The sequence below is a fragment of the Phragmites australis genome, chromosome 8, assembly GCF_958298935.1.
Source record: "Phragmites australis chromosome 8, lpPhrAust1.1, whole genome shotgun sequence".
Lineage (NCBI taxonomy): Eukaryota > Viridiplantae > Streptophyta > Magnoliopsida > Poales > Poaceae > Phragmites > Phragmites australis.
Window position 1 is genome coordinate 5,291,706 of NC_084928.1, and position 23,269 is coordinate 5,314,974.

The following is a 23,269-nucleotide window of genomic DNA, read 5'->3' on the forward strand; positions in this document are numbered from 1 at the left end:
CTTCTCACTAACCCACAAAACCATAGCAGTTTCTAGGATCATCTTCAAAATTGTAACGATTTGTACTCGACCTGTTGGACTTCTCTTTCTATTTAACTAGCAACTGTATATATACTTTACACATGTGAAATCAATTCTATATATAGCAATCCGAAGAAGTGTGAAAAACAAATAATAAAGTATTAAATGTATCTTTTAAATGTATGAAATGTAAATATTGAATGTCTAGGTATAAAAGATAAATAATGAGATATTAAATATATTTTTAAGGAGAAATAGGGTTCATCTTTGTACTGTGATAATTTGATTAACTCGGTTGAACGATAGAGATTGATCGGATCTAGTATAACTCGTGTATTTTATAAGAGTATAGATATAGATACAACGGGTATCTCTCCACTACTACAGAATAGCACATATGTAAGCGCCACATCAATGCGGATTCAACAGTAATCGACACTAAAGACGTATCAGTGCCGGTTCTTAAACTCCTACGTGTGAACAACAGCCGAGTAGATAAGAACCGGTATTGATACAGTCGAACCGGTACTGATACATCAGTGCCAGTTCTAGCCACGAACCAGCACTGATAATCAGTATCAATGCCGATTTTAGTCACGAACCGCCACTGATGATTGTTACTGTCATAGCTCATCTTAAAAAATTCATAACTTTTTCACACGAAGTCGGATGTAGAAAAAATTTATATGAAAATTATAGTTCTTGATGAGATCTACAACTTTATAGTTGAAAACTTTTTAATTTGAGGTCATTTAAATGTCCAAATAATTATAATAAAGTTGCAGCAGTGGTCGATGATAGCTCACATTAAAAAATTCATAACTTTTTCGCACGAAGTCGGATAGGAAAAAATTTTATATGAAAATTGTAGCTCTTAACGAGATCTATAACTTCGTAGTTAATCACTTTTTTATTTGAGATCATTTAGATATCCAAATAACTAATCAAATGTTCGATCAGAAGATATCAAAAGAATTTATTTTGCTATTATACTCACGGACGGATGATAGCTGAGATGGTTAGAAGGATCATTTGTACGCACAGACTGTAAGGTTTTGAGTTCGAGCCTTTATTGTCGCATACGAGTGAATATCACATGACTTTATGAATATTAGGCACGATCGAGTGAACTACCTCTTGTAGATGATGATTTTGAAACGATACTAATAAGATGTTTTGGTGTGGTGCTCATGTCGGTTCTTTAAAAAAAAAGTTTGAGATTTCACGTGGTTCATCGAGTCTAAGCGCAAATTGATGCCGACTCAGACATGCGATTCTCCTTATGTTTCAGATTCAGAACTACAAAATAAGATGAGGAAGAACACGAACCCACCTCGTGATGTGAAGGAATGGGCTCCAACATGAATCGGGTAGATCTACAACGTTGTGGCCATTGTTGACCGAGAACTCATCGAGAACAATATCCTTCAGCGCATGAGGAAAGGGTTCTTCATCGACTGCTGTTGCTATACCAAGCTACTTTAGAAACTAAGGTATGCATACGAAAGCAATTGCTACATACGAACGTGCTACAAACATTGCTATGCAACCAACCGATGAACGCGCTACCAATTGTTAAATGTGTAGAGGATGCGCGACCGAGTATAGAGCTCGAGTCGTTGAGCTTTGTTGTAGGTAAGGATGCAAGTTCTATACTTTTTGGTCATTGCACTATAAAAAAACTATTTTTTAAAATATCAACATATCTTTTCATATACGGTTTATATGAAAAACAGTTGGAACAGTTATCAGGGCTCATGTGTTTTTGAGTTGTTTGTGAAACATACGATTTTCTTATGTGAACTATCTCTAAAAATAAGATAATTATCACATGCGATTTCTTATGTGAGCCATTTAGTTTAAAGGTTATTTTTAAAAGTGATTCTGCATATGTACCGTATCCGAAAATGTGGTGATTATCACAGGAGGATGGTTCATTATATGAACCGTCTTTAATAATGAATGATATCTTACTTTAAAAATTCATAATTTTTTCATATGAGGTTGGATGATGATAAATTTTATATGAAAATTATAGTCATTGATGAGATCTACAACTTTGTAGTTAATTTTTTTAAAGTTATTTAGATGTTTAAATAATCGTTTGAAGTTTTAGATATAAGATATAAAAAAGATTGCATATGTTATCAATATCACTAGTAGTTTTATTGTGTGATAGTAAGAGGGTTCGTGCGAGCTAAGAGCTTTCGGGTTTGAGTGCTAAGAACAGCACGTGCATGTATTTTTACGTAAAAAATCGCGTGACTTATGGCTTGCGATGTCGCGGCTGAGAGTTGCTTGGTCGTGCTAAATTTTTTGCTTTTTTGTTAAAAAAATATCGATTCGGGGATTGATTATCGCAAGCGCTGCCTGTGATAATCAGTTTTCACGTTCGATCTCTTTTACGCCTATGAAAATCATCTATTTTCACAAGTCTTTGACAAGATGCGAGTAGTTAAGTGTCTCTGTAGATGAGTTATCACCCCTATAAAAATAGTTTTTTTTAATGTTAGATAGATAAAAAATAAACTAAATATTTACTCCACCTAATTAAATTAAAGAAAAAATAAATTAAGTAGTGACCCATAACTACACATTGGGTACATACTTGTATTCCTACGTGTATAGGCTATGAAAAAAAATGAATTTGGCAAGGTCGTCTTGGATCTGTAGAGCACGCACGATGCCGGTGATGACGCACCGGGGGCGGACCCATAGGGAGCCCACTCGAGTACTGGACCGTTTCGGTCTTCTCACGTCGACTCGACTCCTCACGCAGTCACGCCACGACTCGACTCCTCGCCCCGACGCCTCGGTTCCTCACGCCGCTGCCGCCGGTTTACGGGGCTACGGGCGACCCCTCTCGTCCCCAAGGCCGCCCGTCGCCGTCACCATCTCCTACGAGGCGCAGGCACGACTCCGCGACCCCATCTACGGCTGCGTCGCCCACATCTTCGTGCTCCAGCACAGTTGCTTCGCCCTCGATCTCCATTCCTCCGTTGGTGCTGCTGCTGGTGCTGGGGTGTGGTATCTGATTGGTTGCGGTGGTTCTGATGCAGAGCTCAGCGTGGAGGACAAGGCCAACCTCGTGGCGTCGATCAAGGTGAGATTTCTCTTGTGGCAGTTAGCTGTTCTGTTTTGGTGATTTGGTCGTGTTTTGGTGGGGGTTCGTGGTTGCTTTTGGGGATCTTATGATAAACCAATGCTGATTCAATGTTGTTGCGCTTGTTTAGAACACGTTGCAGGGATTGGCGTCGCGACATATGGACGTGCTCGAGAGCCTCGAGCTCAAGGTCAGGAAGCGTGTTGAGAAGCTGAGAGAAATCCAGGTATAAGATGCTTCCGCTCTTGTGGTGCGATACTGTTGTTTTTGTGATGGTTTCAGTGATTTGGGCATGCTTTGGTAGGAAGCTTTGTGTAATCCTGTATCATTATTTGTGTCTACTTAAGTATGCACTCTATGATTGTGTTGATACTTGTTGAAATCGGTACGGCTTGGTGTGCACTAATACCATAAATTCCAACCCTAAGTAGAGCAAAGACTGTTGAATATTAGGTTGCACGGTTGTTTACAACTTGTGCTTACTGGCTTGCTTTTGATTGTTACTGGAGAAATGCCAGCAACTGTGAATGTATGTGCCACTTCACGGCTCATTCACTAGATAGTATTTATGAATGTTTAGTTGTCTACTCTAGATTTTTTGGCTGTGATGACTGTTAAACCTTTAGCTCCTGAACTCAAAGTGGGACATGGGGATTCTGTAGGAGAATTTGTGAAATAGTATGATACCTATACATTTTCACCTTTTAAATCTGAACATCCGAAAACTTCCATGTCTTAACTTGAAGCTTTGTTCCTTGATCTGTCGATGGCTCTCTCATTATGCTTATGTGGTTGGATTTATCTTGTTTTATTTTGCACCAAATATCTCTACCTTCTTGCAGTCATGCAGCTCTATCACCAATCGGTTTATCATTTGATTGCCTGTATTATAGTAATCATTTAAGGTGTGCAATTTGAATTTGACTTTTGGGATGTTATGATTATATCTTCCACTTATGTAAGACCTTATGTTATGTTTGAACTATTTATATTACGGTTTTACAAATTTAGGATTTATTGTTGAATTTACGATATTATACCGAATTACCGAATTTAATTTGTCTTTTGTCAAATCTTATACTCTTTTACCAAATTTATGACCTTAAAAATTTAAATAACTAAAAAAATACCGGATCCGCCACTGTAACCCACGTGGCGGGCCAAGTATGACCCTGGCGTCCTGTTCACGTTCAATTGTTCACTGCCGACACAAAAAGCCACTTTGTTTCCTATCCTCATGGGGCACGTCATAAAAAATGTTTAGGAATAAAAGAATAAATTGATTATATGTCATCGATAATCACATCAATTCACAATTTTTCATCGATAAAATTCGTTTTCAATATATACTACTGGTAATAAAAAAATTTACTCTATATTATTACCGTGATTTATCTTTGCAACACCGTTTAACATGTCAGTCAGTTTGAAAATGACCCTACTGCCCTCAGTCAAAAACAGAAGCCCAAGCCGTTCCACCGCAGATCCCATCGAGATGGGCGGCGGCGTGGACAGCAGGGGCGACGCGAGCCGCGGTGAGGACGGCAGCGGCGACGAGGCACGGTGCGAGGGCGGCAGCGGCGACGGCGCCCGCGGCGACCCCAATCTTTCCGCCCTGCATCGTCTCCTCTACCGGCTTAGAGCCCTCTCGTGCTCCGTTGACTTGTGCGGGGATGAGGGAGGCAGGGTTATTGGCTCCTTGCGCACGCGCTGCCGCCGGCACGCCGCATAGAAGGAGATCGCGCACGTGACCGGTGCCGTCGCCGGCGAGATCCAGGCATGGACCGACGGCGAGACCATCGCACGCCTCGTGGCCGCGCTGCGGCGCTCCGATGGCGGGGCGGACGCCGCCCGCGCGCTCCTCGCGGAGCTCGAGGTGCGGCTACTGTCCGTCGGCCGGTTCGACCCGCGGCTCCATCGCGCGCTGCTGCAGCACGGCGCGTTCGCCGCAGTGGAGGCGAAGCTCAGGGACCCAGCCGTGGGCGATGGCTGCGCGGCCGCGGTGCTGGCGCTGGTCCGCTTCAACAGGGACGTGTTCGTGGGGGCTGGTTCTGATGGACCCCGCTGGTGGCGTCCGCGTCTGACTCGACTGCGCCACTACGCGCGCTCAACGGGCTCGTCGCCGCCATCCGCAGCCCTCTCGTGGACGAGCTCCATGCGTGGCGAGCTCCCGCGTCTCGTTGCGCTGCTCTGCGCAACCGAGCCCGCGTCCGCGCGCTCGCACTCGAGTTCGCGCTCCGCGTCGGTTACTATGGCCGCAAGGAGGCCGTGGACACGCTGCTCGCCGAGGGCCTCATCAAGCGCCTCCTCTGCCTCCAGCGCTCGGACCTCAGCGGCTCGCTCGCGGATACGGATGACGCATACTGCTCCCCGATAGAGAAGCCATGTACTTGGATGTTGCACAAGAGAGTCCAACATGTAACAAATTTTTAACCTGACAAAAAACTGGTAGATAACGATTAATGACCGAGACAGAGAAGTCATCTTCCCTTTCAGATATTACTGAAGCAGTTAAAAGTTGGTGCAAAGTAATCCGTCGTAAACAGTGATATACGGTGAAAATATGATTACTTGTACAGTAGTATAGAGTGAAATTTTTAGTATGTTTTGTAACTCACAAAACAAAGTTACAATGGACTTTTTATATTGCTAAACGAAATATAAAAAGATGTCATGCAATGACTATAGTATGAAATGAAGAATCAATAGTAAATAATAAAACTGAAACCATCTTAATATATATAATCAATCGTCCTGAAATAAAAATGTAAATACATATGCAGGGGCGGAGACAAAGGGTCTGCCGGGGCAGGCCGCCCCTATGCATCATGAATGCATGTACTGGCCACCCCTATGCATGTACGTACTCCCCAGCATCATGCATGCAAGTACTGATGTATTTGAGTACTACTTCTTAGATTTTTTAGATGACTATAAGGTAACTAGTGCCGGTCATGATATATATATATCTACTGAAGCAACGTTCAGGGTCTTCATCCATTAGTATAGAAATAGTTATTAATGATAGTTTTTAACTGGTATTGGTAACTTGACACTGATAATTATGAATTATTAATGTCGATTTTTGAACTGGCACTGATAATAAATATTAGTGTCAGCTTATAAAAAATCGGCATTGGTGTTAAGATTATCAGTGACAATTTTTAGTTATGAGCCACACTGATGGCCCCTCTCCCTGTATAGAATCTAGCCGTTACCGGTAATAGCACAAATAATATCACATACAACATATACAATAAGATAATATGCATTCAAGTTTCACGTCCACATATAATTATCTTAGCTCATATAATATCACACACATACACAATTCATTCACATCTAATCTCATTCATGCATACGTAACCATGTTATTTCACATGCCATTGCCTAGATATCATAACTAATACAAGTTTGCAACAAAAGTTTATAATTAACAGAATATTCAATTGTTCTTATTGACCGAAGACCATGAACTACGCTTTTTACCTTTCTTTTTACCTTTTGAAGAATCAGGTAACGAACACCACAGGTTAGGTAAAGGGACGGCGTCCGAACAATACCATTTGAAAATATAGTACCATCCGGACTCTGGAATGACTTGGTCATTGATTAACTCGCAGAGTTGTTCCTGAATTGCATTGATTCTCTACGGCATGACGATACATGTTTCTAGCTCGAGGTCCTGCAGTTACCATAATTGAAGAAATCAATCTATTTGAACACGAGTATAAACTGAAAATTAATCATCAAAATATATACCACTTACCTCAGCTTTGGTAATAGTACTATAATTATTTTTATCTCTCCATGCATGAAGTTATATACATAGTATTCACATAAATTGTTACCCTAGGTCTGAAGCCTATAAAGAAAGTCTGTTACAATTTTTCATTCCTTCCGGAACGGAAAGTGACTCCAGAGGTGGAGATCTTCTGGGTGACTGTGGAGATGACGACATAGGAGGTGGAGAGGTTCTGGGTAGATGTGGAGGTGACGACGGAAAGATCGCTGGAAAAAAATCATCCGGTGAAGATACCAAAAGATCGCTGGACCATCCGGTGAATGTAAAGATGATTTCTTGCAGAGACTTTGCTCTCTGGAAATATTGATCCGGCGTAAGGTTCTGGTGAGCACATTTTGGTCGGCGGAATGTCCGGTGAACATGGGACTAGGATTTAGGTTTCAGCCGAATTGAACTTGTCAGATGGTTTAGTGTTCTCATTTTTGTTCTCACTGAACCATCCGATGTTTAGTCCAAAACCGAATCGAGTTAGATTCTCATATTTGTTCCGATTGTTTTCGTATCTTTGCCCGAACAAAGCGTGTTTGCATAGGTTTTAGGGTTGAGAGTCATATTTCCATAAGGTCAAGTCCAAGCCACCCTTATAAATAGCAAAGGGAGTGAAGGCCGATTGCAACACATCAGTCAACTGCAAAAATTGCATCTACTTTCATTCTCTTTTATTTTACTGCACATTAGGGTTAGTTCTTCGCTGTTGCTTCAATTCTCCACGGATTTGGCAGTGGTCTTTGTTGATTTGCTTGTAAATCAACCGGGCAACGACTCTTACGGTTGTTGTTAGAAATCTTTTGCTTGTTTGCTCATAAACAAGTCACGATTTCCCTGTGAAATTGGGATAGTTATGCAGGATTCAAGGATTTGTGTGTTGCACGGGGTTGCAAAATCTAGCGCCAACAACCGACACTAATACTGGACTACTAGTGCCGGTTGTTTACTATAGCCGACACTCATTTATATTAGGTTTATAATTTTTGTAGTACATCTTCGTTATATAATGCAATAAAATTTAAAGCTTTTTACTTAATACAAATTAAGGTATATTCTTAGTAGATACGAATTAGATCTATAACTATCATATAATGGCTTTATTTGTACTAATTAAAATATAAATAATAGATGTAAACTTTTACTTAATACACAATAAAGCATATTCTTACTTAATACATGTCCTTGATACAAATTACAGCGAATCCTGAATTAATTATTACATCAAAGTTGCTTTCATTTAACGATTATAGCTTCGTTATGATCGCAGTGTATGTTGGTAGGTTCCTTAGTGTCGTCAATAAGAGGCAGGTCGACATTCTCTCCGAAAAGAGGTAGGTCATCGAATTGATTGTAGTCTTCCTCATCGACAATATCTTTAACACCGATAAGCTTTCTTTTTCCTTGAAGAACCACTTGGTGTTCCTTCTTGTTAACTGCGTCTGTGTCCTTTACATAGAAGACTTGAGTAACATCTTTGACAAGCACAAATGATTCTTCTCTATATCCGACGAATCTGAGGGTGACGGTAGTCATACCATACATGACAATATGTACTTTTTATGTGTAAGATACATCTAGAGAGGTCTTTAAAACAATATTTTTCCATTTTATGTTTTTTTTATCAATTTCTATAGAAATTAATGAAACATAAAGGGTTAGTTAAATATTAATCAAGAAATTATGTTAATCATCTGTTTCATGTCTCGATGGTATTTTTTTTAGAGAGGATGATAAAAAAAGCTTAACAAAGTTAGTTTCTTCATTTTTGGATTTCTCCTTAATTAGTTATGTAACACAATTAAAAAAATAAAAGAATTTAAGTACACTTTTCAGTAGCGCATGAATTTTTAACATGTATATTACATCAATGTAAACACAACAAAATTAGTTTCATCTTTTTCCGAGCTCTAATTATTTTTCTACGCATTTTATAATCTTTTAGTTAATTAAATAGTACAAAAGATGGGTATAAGGAGTATGCCGAATTGATTGATATAATGCAGGTTGTGGAAGCTCAAGACGACGTTCTTCGTAAGAACTTCGTCTCCCAACCCCCTGATAAGGGTGTTTCCTTGGAAGTCAATGCTAGTAGCTACCAGGTGCACAAGCCCCTCTAGAGGAAGAGGGTCAAAGGTGTGTGTGTGTGTGTGGGGGGGGGGGGGGGGGTTAAGAAGAAGGTCAAGGTAGACAATGAAAAGTCCAACATCCATGCTAAGAAGGGTGCAAAGGGGAAGAACATCCAGAAGCCTTATGGCCAGCAAGACAAGATATGCTACAAGTGTGGCACATGGGGGCATTGGACGCGCATATGTCGAGAGCCCCAACACATGATTGATGCTTACAAGGCAAAGAAGAATGGCAAAGGGCAGCTGAAAACAAACCTTGTTATCGCTGATTTCGTGGGTGACAAGCAGACACCCATGGTCAAAGATCCATTGCCTATTGCAATGGACGTGAATGAGACTCCGGTTGCCCCACCCCTTATCATCACATCAGCTGCAACTGTTATTCCTAATGAGGAGAAGGTGATACTAGAGCAAATCAACGCAGAAGTGGCCAGTTTCTTCACAGATTCCATCTAGAAGATGTTCTTCTAACTTTAGTTCGGTCATAAAATAAAGTGCAATTTATTTTATTTTTAGAAGGTTGGAAGATCTAGAAGAACATATCATTCACTCTTGTAATAACATTTGGAATATTAATAATAAGGAATTTTATTTGAAGCATTTATTATCATTCTAATTTCTTCCTCACGCATTATTATGATTGAATGTCTTTAAATGTAATAGAATCTTGCCTAGATGGAGGAAGTATCCATAGTTGATAGCAGTACGACACACACCATACTAAGAGAAAAACCATACTTCCAGTCAATCACGAAGAACACTGGGAATATCACAACTCTCGCTGGAAGCGATTCATGTATCATCAGCTCAGGAAGAGTCGTGGTCGTATTACCTATGGGAACAACTTTGTATATTAAAGAAGCATTGTTGTACCCCGAATCAACTAGAACCCTACTTAGTTTTAAGGACATTCACACAAATGGTTTCCACGTATAAACTAATGATGAGAATGATCATGAAATCCTATTCGTTACTACGAATGCGGAATGCGAGAAACGGGTTTTGGAAAAACTTCCTATACTTGAAATTGAGCTATACTACACTAGAATAATAGCACATGTAGTGTTTACTACCTTAAAGACTGTGTTTAGAAGTTCTGAGCTATTCTTCCTTTGACATGGTAGATTAGGTCACTCTGGATTAAGAATGATGAGGAATATAATAAACAACTCACAAGATCATGGCATAAATATAAAAAATTTCCCAAATCCTGAAGATTATGTGTGCTCAGCATGTGCCACCGGAAAATTAGTAATAGGACCATCAATCCTTAAAGTGCATGATGAAATTCCTGCATTCTTGGAATGCATATAGGGGTATATTTGTGGCCCAATTCATCCTCTATCATGGCCGTTTAGGTACTTTATGGTGCACATTGATGTGTCATCGAAGTGGTCGCACGTGTGTCTTCTGTTTACACGAAACTATGTATTTGCGAAGTTGATCTCACAGATCATACAAATCCGTAATTCTTTCCCAAATCATCATATAAAGTCCATCAGAATGGACAACACTGGAGAATTTAGCTCAAAGGCATTCAATGATTATTTTATGGCGCTGGGAATTAAAGTAGAGCACTTAATACCTCATGTCCACACGCATAATAGACTAGCAGAAGCATTAATCAAAAGAATTAAATCTATTACTAGACCGCTCCTAGAGAGCTACAATTTGCATGCTTCATTTTGGGGCCATGCAATTGTCCATGCCGTGGCCCTCATCAATTTTAGGCCATCATCATATAACATTCATTCTCCAATGCAACTAGTACAAGGCATTTCATTGAAAATTTCCCATCTTAGAAGGTTCGGATGCAGGGTTTATGTGCCTATTCTACCACCACAATGAACCACAATTGGCCCTCTTTGTAAGTTTGGGATATATGTTAATTATGAGACTGCATCTATAATTAGATATTTGGAACCCATGATTGGAAATTTACATATGACCCATTTTGCTGATCGCATTTTTTATGAAGATAATTTCCCATCATTAGGGGGAGAAAATCAACCTATGGATGATAAATGTTGAGAAATTACGTGGCAAGAAACAGGAATTCCGGCATATGACCCACGTACTAGAGAAGCAAATCAGGAAGTCTATAAGATTACCGATTTTCAGAAATTAGCAAATGAAATTCCCGATCATTAAACCCAATACCTACATGCAACTTGGGTACGGACGAAGCCTTAATATTCTATTTTTCATCACCAATATGAGCGTAGTTGTTCTCTGGACCATTATTTTAATTCAACAAAACAAGGATGAGTATATAACGTACTTAACAAGTCCTACTTCAAAGAATAAATTTATGTATAAGAGGTACACCAAGGATAATGATATAGATCTTTATGTTTCGGTGGAAAGACAGTTTTGATGCAGGGGTTTAGTTTGCAAAATATACTCAAGTATTTGAGGAAAGCACTGTTAAGTTAACATTATGGGTTATTGGCTCTGTGAGAGATTCATCCATCATGCTAGTTCGTAAGTTTTATAGTTGGTGAACACCCAATCCTCTTCAACTCAACGCACACAGCCTGCACTTCCAAATCGTGGCCACACATCCCACTCACACATCAAGGAAGTATGCACACCTTAGAATTGATAATTGTGATCGAACCATAGCATGTCCTTGTCTATAGACACGGCTATCCAGGTAGATTTACACTATACAGAAGTTGCACATTTTATCCACAAGATATCCACATACTCCAACCTTAATAATTGATGAAGCTAACGTAACAAGACACTGCACCCTTATAATATCGCAACAATATCCACCCATGAGACACATAACCAAGGGCTCATATAAACATGACTCACTTAGAGAGTCTCCTAGCCAGAATACGGGACATCACAAAAAATGCCCGAGTTTTATCCTAGCTCTTGTTGCTACTACCAGCCTATGAGTGGGTATTGAGCTAAGTCAAAGGGGTTGGAGTCAAGTCCTGCCATATACATGATATGTGGTTGTACAGTTAACACTAGGCAATATATCACAACAAACCAATCCTTATACAACCGAAGCAATTATCTCCTAACAAGACCACCATATAGGCAAATCTTGCTACTAAGGTAATCATGCCACACCGTGGGGTACCTTACTCACCGCAGTCGAACTTGCAACCAAAATAATTGACAGCTTCGGCCTTTTCCTGCATATGATCGCCATCTCCTACCCTACTCTTGCAAGAATCGACACCTTCCTTATTTGAGCCTTACAATAAAATGGTAGTAGCTGGTTTGTGGCCCTTTCTGCTGCCATGTTCATTTCCTATAAATTTGTCCTTTTCAGTCTAGTGGAGGCCCCTTTGGTGAACACCTTGCTTTTCACCAGAAACCAAAAATGGCAACCAGGATCTCTTGTCATCATCGCCCATCTTCCTCCTCCATGGCCATGATCAGCCCAAGGTCTGGCACAAGGAAAGCAGCCTTCAGGTTCAGAACCTCTGCTCATGGCAGCGGTTCTTCATCGCACCTCTCCTTTGCTGCTGCAACAAACAAGAAGAAGGTAGACGCATGCACATGGAGTAGTAGTATAAGATCAAGAGGGGCCTCTTGTTCTAATTATTTGTTCTTGTAATTGGTAGGTGTTCGAAGACCAATTGAGAGGGATAGTGTGCTACAGAGATGAGAATGGGGAGATGATCTGCGAAGGGTACCACGAAGGCCCGAGGGAATTCCGTTGCCTGATTAACCCTCCTACTTTTGTTGCGAAAAATTGTAGGCCTGTGGGAGTTCAGATCACTGATTTCATCCAGCTGGCAACTCTCCGGGTTTTTGAGGACGCCGATGCTCTTCAGCTCAAGAGTGATCAGGAGAGGCAGCTCTGAACATGGTACTGATCATTTAAGCATAGTTTTCTAGAGTGATCATTTAAGCATAGTTTTCTAGAGTGATGAAGGTGTTGCACTTGGTTTCTTATATAGCTCCTCCTGTTCCATCAAAATCGAAGCCGTATGTTGAAGAGATGACACTGCAGTAGTACCATATACTCTGAACATAGTTTGGTTGATTTATCAGGATTAGTACTATGTTTAATCAAATTACTGTTCTTCTCAATTTAACATATAAGCACACTTATGAAATGGTGGCTTGTTGAAACAGAAGCACTTTCTGCAAGGATGAGATTGTTTATACTAAAAGCGAGTAAAAGAAATTTGAATTTCTTGTTGAATATAAGCCATAGACATGAAACGTTTTTTTGCTGCAGAACCAGAGTTGCAACTCATTGCAGCAATATGTGACCTCTATTTGTTGTTGCTCATGATCTGACCGTGAATAAACACTTCTTGTTCCAATGCATCTCAGACGTCAATAGCATCGCTAAACCATGGAATGCACGGGGAAAAAAATTAAATTAATCAAAATGATCAACATGCCGCAGTCCATTGTTAATGCAACGCTTTCATCTGGCCATGTGTGGTTCTGACGCTGGAGGCCTTGTGTATGTCGACATCATTGCAGACATTATCAGACAACCTCATTATCCTTCCATACCTTGTCAGCATCAATTGCCAGCTTAAAGAAGAAAGCTTTTGGACTTTAAAAGACTAAACGATCTAGAGTTTGCAGCAACTGCATCGTTGAGTCATCAAATTCTTTATTTGGAGGAGAAGAAAAATATAATGTGATGCATTAGCGCAGAAATTTCATAAGTAAACAATTTAATTCCAGTGGGACAAAATATAATAAAATTTCATGCGCTCTGAATTATGGGGCCTAGCTGATGCGAAGTTTCTTACGAAATTCCTAATAAGAGGAGAGGACCATGAGCTGCAAACAGGGCATGATAACTTTACATTTCCAATTGACAATCAGCATCACCAAAACGGCTTTACAATTGACATTGACCAAACAGAGATTCATTCTTTCCATTAGATTCAAGCACAAAAACATAAATTACTGGCTGATGGAAGTGTATTTGCATGCCACGCAATTAAACACCTCATGCAACGCGGTAACTTCTGATTAACCGCTTCTTTCCTGAGATTTGATTTGCGGTAATGATGCGAGTGTAACACAGCAAGATCATTTAGACGTCGTCGTCGTAGGGGAAGGAGGTGGCGCCAAGCCACTCGTCGCCGTAGATGAAGTTCTCCACGGAGAACTGGGTCGCTTCGTCGTAGCCCATCCGGTGCACCCCGGCCCAGCCCACGCGCCCGCCGGTGTCCGCGCCCGGCCCGCCGTTCCCGTACTCGCCGAAGTACACCGTGTCCCCGCGGCCGGCCTCCGCGCCGGGCCACTCGACCCACCCTTCCGGGTCCACGAGCGAGCCCAGGTAGGAGTCCATCACCACCGCGCGCGCGTACGCGCCCCACGGCCGTCCCAGGAAGGTGCGCGTGCCGGCGGGCAGCCCTGGGGCCTCCGCGGCCACCGTGCAGTTGTGCACCGCGATGCCCGTGTCCTCGTTGGGGTCGCCGCGGCCCTGCGCCGTGAGCACGTTGGACTGGCCCGGCACCGGGCTCTTGGCGACGAGCGCGCACCCCTGGAGCACGGCGGCCGCGTTGCCGAAGACGACGTCCACGGTGCCGGAGACGGCGCACTCGCGGTAGAACTGCCGGAATGAGTGCGCGTAGAGCGCGTCCTGGTGGCCGTCGACGCCGCAGCGGTACACGGCGGCCAGGTCCGCGTTCACGCGCAGCGCCACCGCCTGCCCCTTGGTCGCGCCTGCCGTGTTGCGGAACGTGATGTCGCGCGCCAGGAACCCCTCGCCTGACACGCCTGCGAGGAAGGATCACATCCACGTTTGCCGTTAGTTTCACAATGAACAGCACGATGACGTTTAGCACTAGTCCAATTCGATCGGTCCAGCCCCAGTGCCGGCCTCTCATGGGCATGGCCAAAAGAAAAGCTGTTTTGTCAGCGACTCCTTGTCGAATTGAATTGGCAAGATAAGATGGCTACGTACGTGCTCACTGCTCAGCTAGGCAGTCGGTTAAGACCAGCCAAAGACTCTGACAAGTGACAGCCATGTCACGGCGATAAAGCTCTGCATGCCGTCCATGGGCATGTCTCGGATCTTAGCGCCAACCGACGGCGACGGACGGAAGAGAGCTATCTAAGCTAGGAGCCATGTTCATGTGATGAGTAGGCCAAATATCTGACTCAACTCTCTGGAATCTGTACCCATGCATGCATGCTCCCATACATACAGATTCTCTATCAGACATTCAGACCCCTAGATCTCACGTTCCTTATCTGGTCATTATCCATGCAACCTGTCCTATAATTTGCAATTTACTACTTGTCCTATAATGCTGCTACTGCTACACCTACTCGTCACACTGACACGGCGGCCATGCTTGCATTGTTGCAATATGTTTAGATGCGTCGAGACACATACGCATACACTGCACTGTAGAGAGAGACGCAAGGCGTACAAGGCAACAAATCTCGATCACGAGGCGTTTGCAATGTAGTTGCTGCCGGTCTGACACAGACACTTTGCATATCGTGTAGTAGAAACAAGCAAGACATGCTTCGCACCTTGCGATGTGAATGGATGCATGAAAGAGTAATCAAGAAGGCTGCGAGTACGATGTTGAATCGATTACCGAATAAGCTCGAGATTTTCTACTAGATTATTTTAAGGATGGAGTCAGTTTATTTATGATCTCTAATGATAGACCCTTTTTAAAAAGAAATTACCGAAGGTGGCCGTGCGGAAGGTGGTCCAGCCGTCGGCGGCGCTGCGGCTGCCGGTGATCACCGTAGCGTCGCGGCCCTCGCCGACGAGGGCGATATTCGTCTTGTACGCCGGCACCTCCACGTTCTCCTCGTACGTCCCAGCCTTCACGTGGATAACCGTCCTCGTCTCGCTGTTGTTCGGCGCCGCCGCAACCGCTTCCCCAACCGTCCGGAAGTTCCCTGTCCCATCCTTCGCCACCGTGATCACCACCATCGCCGGCTGGTCAGCGTTCCCACTGTCGTCGTCGCCGTTTCCATTGTCGTCGTTGCTGTCACCGTTGTTGTCGTCGTCGCCGTCCCCGCTATTGTCGTCGTCGCCGTCCCCGCTATTGTCGTCGTCGTCGTCGTCCTGGAGCAGCCGCCGGTTGTGAATCTGGGCCATAACGGCTGCGAAGCCAGCCGAGAAGCCGCCGCCGCCGCCGCTGCTCCGGGCGACGAGGGCGAGCGAGTTGGAGACGTGCTCGTAGGCGTCGTCGAGGGAGGCGAGGAGGCCGTCCATCCGCGGTCCGGACGCACCGGCGAGCCCGTCGAGGCAGGTGGCCTTGTTGGTGAGCGCAGCCGCGAGGTTCGCGCGCACGGCGGGGAGGCTCCCGCCGGGGGCCGCGAGGAGCGAGGCGGAGCGCGAGAGCGAGCCCAGCGTGGCGGCGTGGAGCTCCAGGCAGTCCTGCGCGGCGCCGCGGCGGAGCGAGGTGACCGGTGCGGAAAGGGTAGTGGAGAAGGCGGGGGAGAGCGAGGATAGCGCGGAGACCGCGCCGCGGAGGGAGGCGAGAACGACGGACAGCACGTTCGGCGGGAGAAGGCTGACAGAGAGAGCGGATGACTCGACCACCTTCGCTCCGGCGACGGCGTCCAGGGGTGCTGCCGCTGACGCGAGGCAGGAAACAGGGTGCGGGGTCGTGTGGCAGATGGCGTGGACGGTGTCGACCAGTGGGTTGGCGGCCGCGGCGCCGGCGGTCTTGTTGGGCCTTGTGGCACTGGAGTGGTGGTGGTGGCGCTTGTGGCCGTGGCATTGTGTTGTGGCGACGGTGGTGAGGAGGAGGACGGCGAGGAGGAGGAGGACCGGCGGCGAGAGCGTGACGGCAGCCATGGCCGTGGACAGTGTGAGTGTGTGGTGTTGGAGTGAGCGAGAGACATACTAGATATGGAAGTATATAAGATCGTGAACTGCGACGCGCCGACAACTGGAACACGAAAATTCCACTAGCGGTTGCTGGTGCACGAAAATTTCATTTGTATTAAGATTTATATTAAAAATATAGATAAAAACTTATTAGATAGATAAGAAAATTAATAGATAGATAAGTATCAGGTGCGAGAAATATCAGAAATACCGAGTAAATTTTGTGTGCTTGTTTCTTCCCACTTAAGAATGCATGCACAGATTGGTGACTCTGTTACTAAACATTAATTTACCTGCTTCTTCCGTATAATAAGCAGCTCTCTTGCCTAAATTTGAACCCAAAAAATAGATAGATGTGTCAGTTCTATCTACTTGCTATACAGCTCCAAACTCTGGCTGAGTTTTGGGTAGTAATTTATGAGCTAGAGATCGACATCACACTGTTCATATCCTTGTTACCTTTTTTTACGCGGTATTTTCGGTTACTATGAGTCTATGACTGTAATATCTCGACGGGTTAGTGCATACCTCAATGGTTTTATATGCCTGCTGGGGAAGTGGCGGAGCTTCACAACTTAAAAGACGAGGATCATGATGGAGGAGATTTTCAGCCTTCTCTCAATTGATGGAGGAGAGCTGTTCGATCCAAATCCAGCATGCATAGTGCCTTCTTTAACCTCTCGACACCTCCTTTAACGTCTCTGCCTACCGCTCGTCGTCGCGCTAACCACTTCATTTTTCTCACCCTCGCCGTCAACCCCTCCCACCACCCGCCAACCGTTTGCGGCTCCGACAGTGCCACCGCCACCTTGCCGCACCACCACACGGACACCCACCATTGGTCCGACCACCTCCCCAAGCCTCCCTCTAACCCTAGGGTCGCTGATGAACTCCGAAACCCCGAACCCTAACTTCCTTCCCTAAACTCGCCGGTGGCCGTTGTGTTCACACGGTTGTCTAAAATCTCGAGAAATTTCAAGCTCGTGTACTCTAGGAGGCGTGCACATTTCACTGCTCCAGCAGTGCACACACGACATGAGCTATAACAAGTTCAGTTGTATGTATGCACAGCCACCAAACGCAAGACGATTGCAAGAAGAAATGCCCTAGTCTCAATCTAGTCGGCAAGCTTCATCGGTCTTGAACTGACCTTATATAATTTGTTGAACAACCCACGCCACCGAGTGTGGTCTGTGGGTCGCTAATGCACTCAATCTCATGTAAATCACAATAGATGAACACAAGAGACAAATATCGGAATTATTCCTTTCTTTCTTTTATTCAGCTGAATCCTTGTCTCTTACATTGAGGGTGCTCCTTTCTATTTGTAGAAAAAAATCAGAATTTTGACAGGAGAAAACAAACAAACAAATTCAGGGATGCTTCCCCCCCTACCTGGCTACCAAGCTGTCGGAGGGTTAACTCCTGTCGCAGGGATTCTGAGGGACCCCTTTTTAGAGATTCGGCCGGGGGGATGATTCTGAATATGTTTGCCGGAGAAATAAATGGATATGAATGCGATGGCTGGCGGGGTGGAATGATCTAGTGCGAAATGAAGTAAATGCACTAGGGGTTTAGATAGGTTCGGGCCGCACGGAGGCGTAACACCCTACTCCTGTGTGGATGCTATAAATGTCCTGAGAATGTCTCCCAGGAATGTGCTAGTTACAAGAATATCTGTCTATCCTAGAGCCTGGGGCTCTTTGTTCTTCGGTTTCTATGCTCGTATGAAGGTGTTCTTCGATCTGTGTGTATCTGTTGGCTTTGGGTGCTCTTGGACTTCTCGATCTTCTCTACTTCCTTAACTTCTTCAACCGTGCAGAGCTTACCGAGCTTTTTCAGCTTGAGCGCTTAGAGCTTTTTTCTCCTGTAAGACCTGTCTTTGTCCGTGCTGCCGACCGCTTTAAATACTCGCCGGCAGTAGCGTGCCCCGAATGGGAGGGCACGAGTTCCAAGGCACCATAAATGGAAAGGGCGTCATCATAGCCTCTGTACAAAGTGACGGGGGTTGAAAACGCGCCCCGCGCCCTGTCATTAGTCGTTATGATGGCATTGGCAACGGGCGTCGTGGAGAGGGCCCACCGGGCAGCAGGAGGCTGCCCGGCGTGCCCGTCCTGTCTTGTTCTCCTGCCATAGCAGCGCAGCAGACGGAACACCTCGGGCCTTGCGACGTTATCCCGAGGCACGCCGGATGGCACGGGATGGAATCCGTGCATTTAATGTCCCCACGCCCTTCTGTCAGAATATGGCAGGAACTGACACCGAGCGTGGCGGGAGCAGTTGGAGGTGACAAGCCACGCGCGCTCTTAAATGCGACCTCGGGCCTTTCACCGGCTGACACTTCATCGCTGGACCCCTGTGGGGGCCACTGACGGAGGGGCTTCCTGGGTCGTCGGGGAACCGAGTGCTCGGGGTCACTGTTCACCTCCCCGAGCACTCTCTCCCGAAAACGCCCTTCCTTGGTCCTCGGGGAACCGAGTGCTCAGGGGCCATTGTTCACCTCCCCGAGCACTCTCTCCCGGGCATGCTTGTACGGACCCTCGGGGAACCGAGTGCTCGGGGGCCGCTGCTCGCAGCCCTGAGCACTCTCTCCCGGAACTTTCTTCGGTGGGTCCTCGGGGTACTCGAGTGTCCGGGGGGCTACTGCTCGCAGCCCCGGGCACACTCCTCCCGGTACTTGGTTCTCCTGGTCGTCGGGGGACTTAGGTGCTCGGGGGTCACTGTTTACCTCCCCAAGCACTTTCTTCCCGGTCACTTAGTCTTCGCAGATCATCGGGGAACCCGGGTACTTGGGGACCACTGACTGTGGCCCCAAGTGCCCTCTCCCGGGACTTAGTCTTTTTTTACCTCGCGGAGGTGACCCCGTGGGATGGCGCCACGTGGCAGACTGCTGGCCTGGCCTCTGGATTCGAGGACCCCTAGTTCCTGATTCACCGACAAGCGTCTATTAGGAAACCTTAATGGACCTGCATGGGTCTAATTAAGAGGTTTCCCAACACTCCCTCTTGGGTGGTTTTCGCTAGATGCACATGCCTCATTAAAACTCCTAAAAATCCAATGGGAAAAATAAGGAGAAAGAATATATAGCATACGCTTGCTATGAGCACGAATTGCCTCGTTAAAAACCTAAGTTATGAGAAACTTCATCGAAAACTCATCTTAGGGGAAAAGAGTACAATTCACACATATTGCATTAAATCCTTCGCGGATCGTTTGGGTACTTGATCTTCATAACCAAGATTCATTGACGGATTAGCAAAGATTCTCCCCCTGAAATTTGCACTTCTCTAAGCCTCATCATCCCAATTCCACGGACACATCATTCAAAGCTTGATGCTGGGAGAGACTTAGTAAATGGGTCTACGAGATTCTCACAGGACTTAGTGTACAAAATATTGATTTCATTCATCTTATGCAATGCGTGAGCATAGAAAAACTTAGGGTTAATATGCTTGGTGAGGTTGCTCTTCATGTAATCCATCTGCACTTGTGCGACACATGCAGTATTATCCTCATAGATAATTGTTGGGGTTATTATTGTATTCAGGCCACATGATTGCAATATGTGGTATGACATCCTGCGAAGCCATGCACATTTACGAGAGGCTTCGTACAAAGCTATAATTTCCTAGTGGTTTGTCGAAGTTGATATAAGATTTTACTTGGACGATTTTCATGAAATTGCAGTTCCACCACATAGGAAAATATATTTAGTCTATGACTTTGTTGTATGCGGGTCTGACAGGTACCAAGCATACGCATATCCTATGATTGTCATATTTTGGTTCTTTCTATACATAGACCAAGATCTTTAGTTCCTTGAAGGTAGCGGACAATGTCCTTAATGCCCTTCCAATGCTGTTTGGTAGGCTCTGCACTATACCTTGCCAATAAGTTCATTGCGAAAGCAATGTCCAGTCTCGTGTAGTTTGCGAGATACATAAGTGCTCCTATTGCACTCAAATATGGGAATTCTGGTCCCAAGATTTCCTCCCCCTCTTGTCTAGGTCTGTATGGATCCTTATATACCTGCAAGGACCTTACAACCATCAGGGTTTTAGCAGAATATGCTTTGTCAAAACCAAAATTTTCTAATACCTTATGAATGTAGGCCAGCTAGTGTACAAAGATTCCTTCTGGGACGTGTTCAAGTTGTAAGCCCAATGCTTGGTTTTACCTAAGTCTTTCATCTCAAACTCGGACTTCAAGTACGCACTTGGTTCTTCAATATCTTTAGGTGTTCCAATGATATTCAGATCATCTATGTACACTGAGATTATATAGAATCCATTCTGGGATCGCCGTATAAATACACAAGGGCAATCTTGATTGTTTTCATTTCCTTTTGTTCCAAAGAATTCGTTAAGGAGATTATACCACATTCTACCTGATTGTTTCAGTCCATATAAGGACCTTTTTAGCTTCATGCTATATATGTTTTGATTGGCTCTATCTTGGTTTGGAATAGGAATACCTTTTAGTACCTTTATGTAAATATCTGAATCCAAGTTCCCATATAAATAAGTAGTCACAACATCCATTAATTTCATCATGAGATTCAAATTTACTACCATTGAGATTAAATATCTAAAGGTAATTCTACCCATGACCGGGGAGTAGGTTTCCTCATAATTGACTCCTGGTCATTGAGTAAAACCTTGCGCAACAAGCCTTGCTTTGTATCTTACAACTTTATTGTTTTCATTCCTTTTCCAAACAAATATCCATTTGTAACATACAGTGAGTATATGAGGATATGTAGGACATACTGGACCAAATACCTCTCTTTTGTTCAGAGATTGCAATTCTGCAGATATTGCTTTCTACCATTGTTCTCAAACTAACCTTTCCTTGCATTCTATGAGTGACGTGGGCTCTCGATCGAGGCCCATGACTGTAGCAATATTCTTGGCGAAGTAGATATCGATATTGGTTGTTGCTCTATTCCAAGTCTCACCCATATTTACATAGTTTATGGCCATTTCATCATGGGATGCCACTTCAGGGGCTTCTATTTTCTCACCGCTATCCCCTGTTATGGGAACGAGTTCCTTTAGTTTACCAGCACTGATATTTGCGTGCGCTTCATCGCTCGTTACTTTATTTACACGAATATTCAAGTCTGGTAAGCCTGTTCCCATAGGTTATTTACCAATTTCTACTCTTAAATGGTTCCCTTTCTTTCCTTGTGGCATTTCTGTGATAAGTCGTGAATCATTCTCCTTCCCCGACTTTACCAGACGTCTCCAGATTTTTTTTTGGGTTGTGGAGTAGAAGGTGCCATCCTTTTATTCTGAGGCCTCTGGATGAGAGTGGGGATACCATGAGGTACCTTCAGTATTTCAACAAAAGTCCTATAGACCTTTGTTGTAGTGAACTCTGTGTTGTATGTCGTATGTAAGACTCTTATTGTGAGACCCTTTCCAGGGATATTCTATGCCTCCTGTATCAGTACCTGGATCAAATAGCTGATATGTATAGTACAATAATTGTGGCATCATAGTCATACATCGTATATAAAAGTATTAAGGTTACAACGATACCAAAGGTCTTAAACCATAGAGTATTACAAGCTTGGACAACAGGCCAATAAAAGATCAGCGGAACAGCAACCCAAAGCTAGAGGCAGCTAGGGTGCGAACGCCACCACTAATCTACTCCTTATCCATGCATTCGTTTCCAACGAAGTCGGCATCTTCTTCCTTATCTAAATGATAGTAAGAATGAATATAGAAGGTACTCAACAAGTCATATACTATTGCACGAGGTTGATAGATGCATAAAGGATGACTAAAGGATAAGGTTTTATGGTTTAGTTTTAAGAGTAAAGCAGTTTATACATGTATCTAGTTATATTCTCTACTGTTAACTTTGAAACGGAGTAAACAAGGTAACAATGTATATCTAGGGGGGTTTAATCCTGGGAGGGGCTACATCTTACTCCGCAGTCCCTATAATTATATCTGGCATACCTCTAGTACCACATAGCTCCTGGCAGATCGAGCCAGCAACCTCATCATATGGACATGTAGTCCACACACTCACTCATCAAAGATACACACACCCCGAGTCTAGCCAAGTGAGGTCATTGCTTTGCATGTCCATGATCGTGGATATGACTATTCAAATAGATTTACACTCTATAAAAGTTATACACTGTACCCACATGATATGCTCAGTCTCCATCTATTGCAAGCAGATGAGCGAATTATACCAAGATGCTTCAATCACCTTCCCTTGCTGAACTATACTACGAGACACCTCAAGTGATTCAGGTCTACGCAAGGGATGACAAGGTACCACTGGAACCATCAAAAAGAGTCTGGTTAAACTTCCGTGAAACACCTGACACATGCTTGGGTGCTAATTGCTCCCCTAGCCTCCAGGTAAATGTCCAGTTTGGTCGGGAGATAGAA

General features: G+C 44.1%; 2 protein-coding genes across 2 annotated transcripts; one reads left to right on the plus strand and one right to left on the minus strand.

Annotated features, from left to right (window-relative positions):
* The first annotated feature begins 2,704 nt into the window (after positions 1 to 2,704).
* Positions 2,705 to 4,111, plus strand: LOC133927556 (uncharacterized). The gene is made up of 2 exons (XM_062374021.1): positions 2,705 to 3,124; positions 3,255 to 4,111. The coding sequence occupies exons 1-2, from the start codon at positions 2,705 to 2,707 to the stop codon at positions 3,354 to 3,356; spliced, it is 522 nt and encodes a 173-aa protein (XP_062230005.1). The 3' UTR covers positions 3,357 to 4,111.
* Positions 4,112 to 13,833: 9,722 nt separating this feature from the next.
* LOC133926410 (pectinesterase-like) lies at positions 13,834 to 16,944 on the minus strand. Its single transcript, XM_062372344.1, has 2 exons — positions 15,695 to 16,944; positions 13,834 to 14,767 (listed from the first exon to the last, which is right to left on the minus strand). Exons 1-2 carry the CDS (start codon positions 16,818 to 16,820, stop codon positions 14,079 to 14,081), a joined length of 1,815 nt encoding a protein of 604 aa, XP_062228328.1. The 5' UTR covers positions 16,821 to 16,944; the 3' UTR covers positions 13,834 to 14,078.
* Positions 16,945 to 23,269: the final 6,325 nt, after the last annotated feature.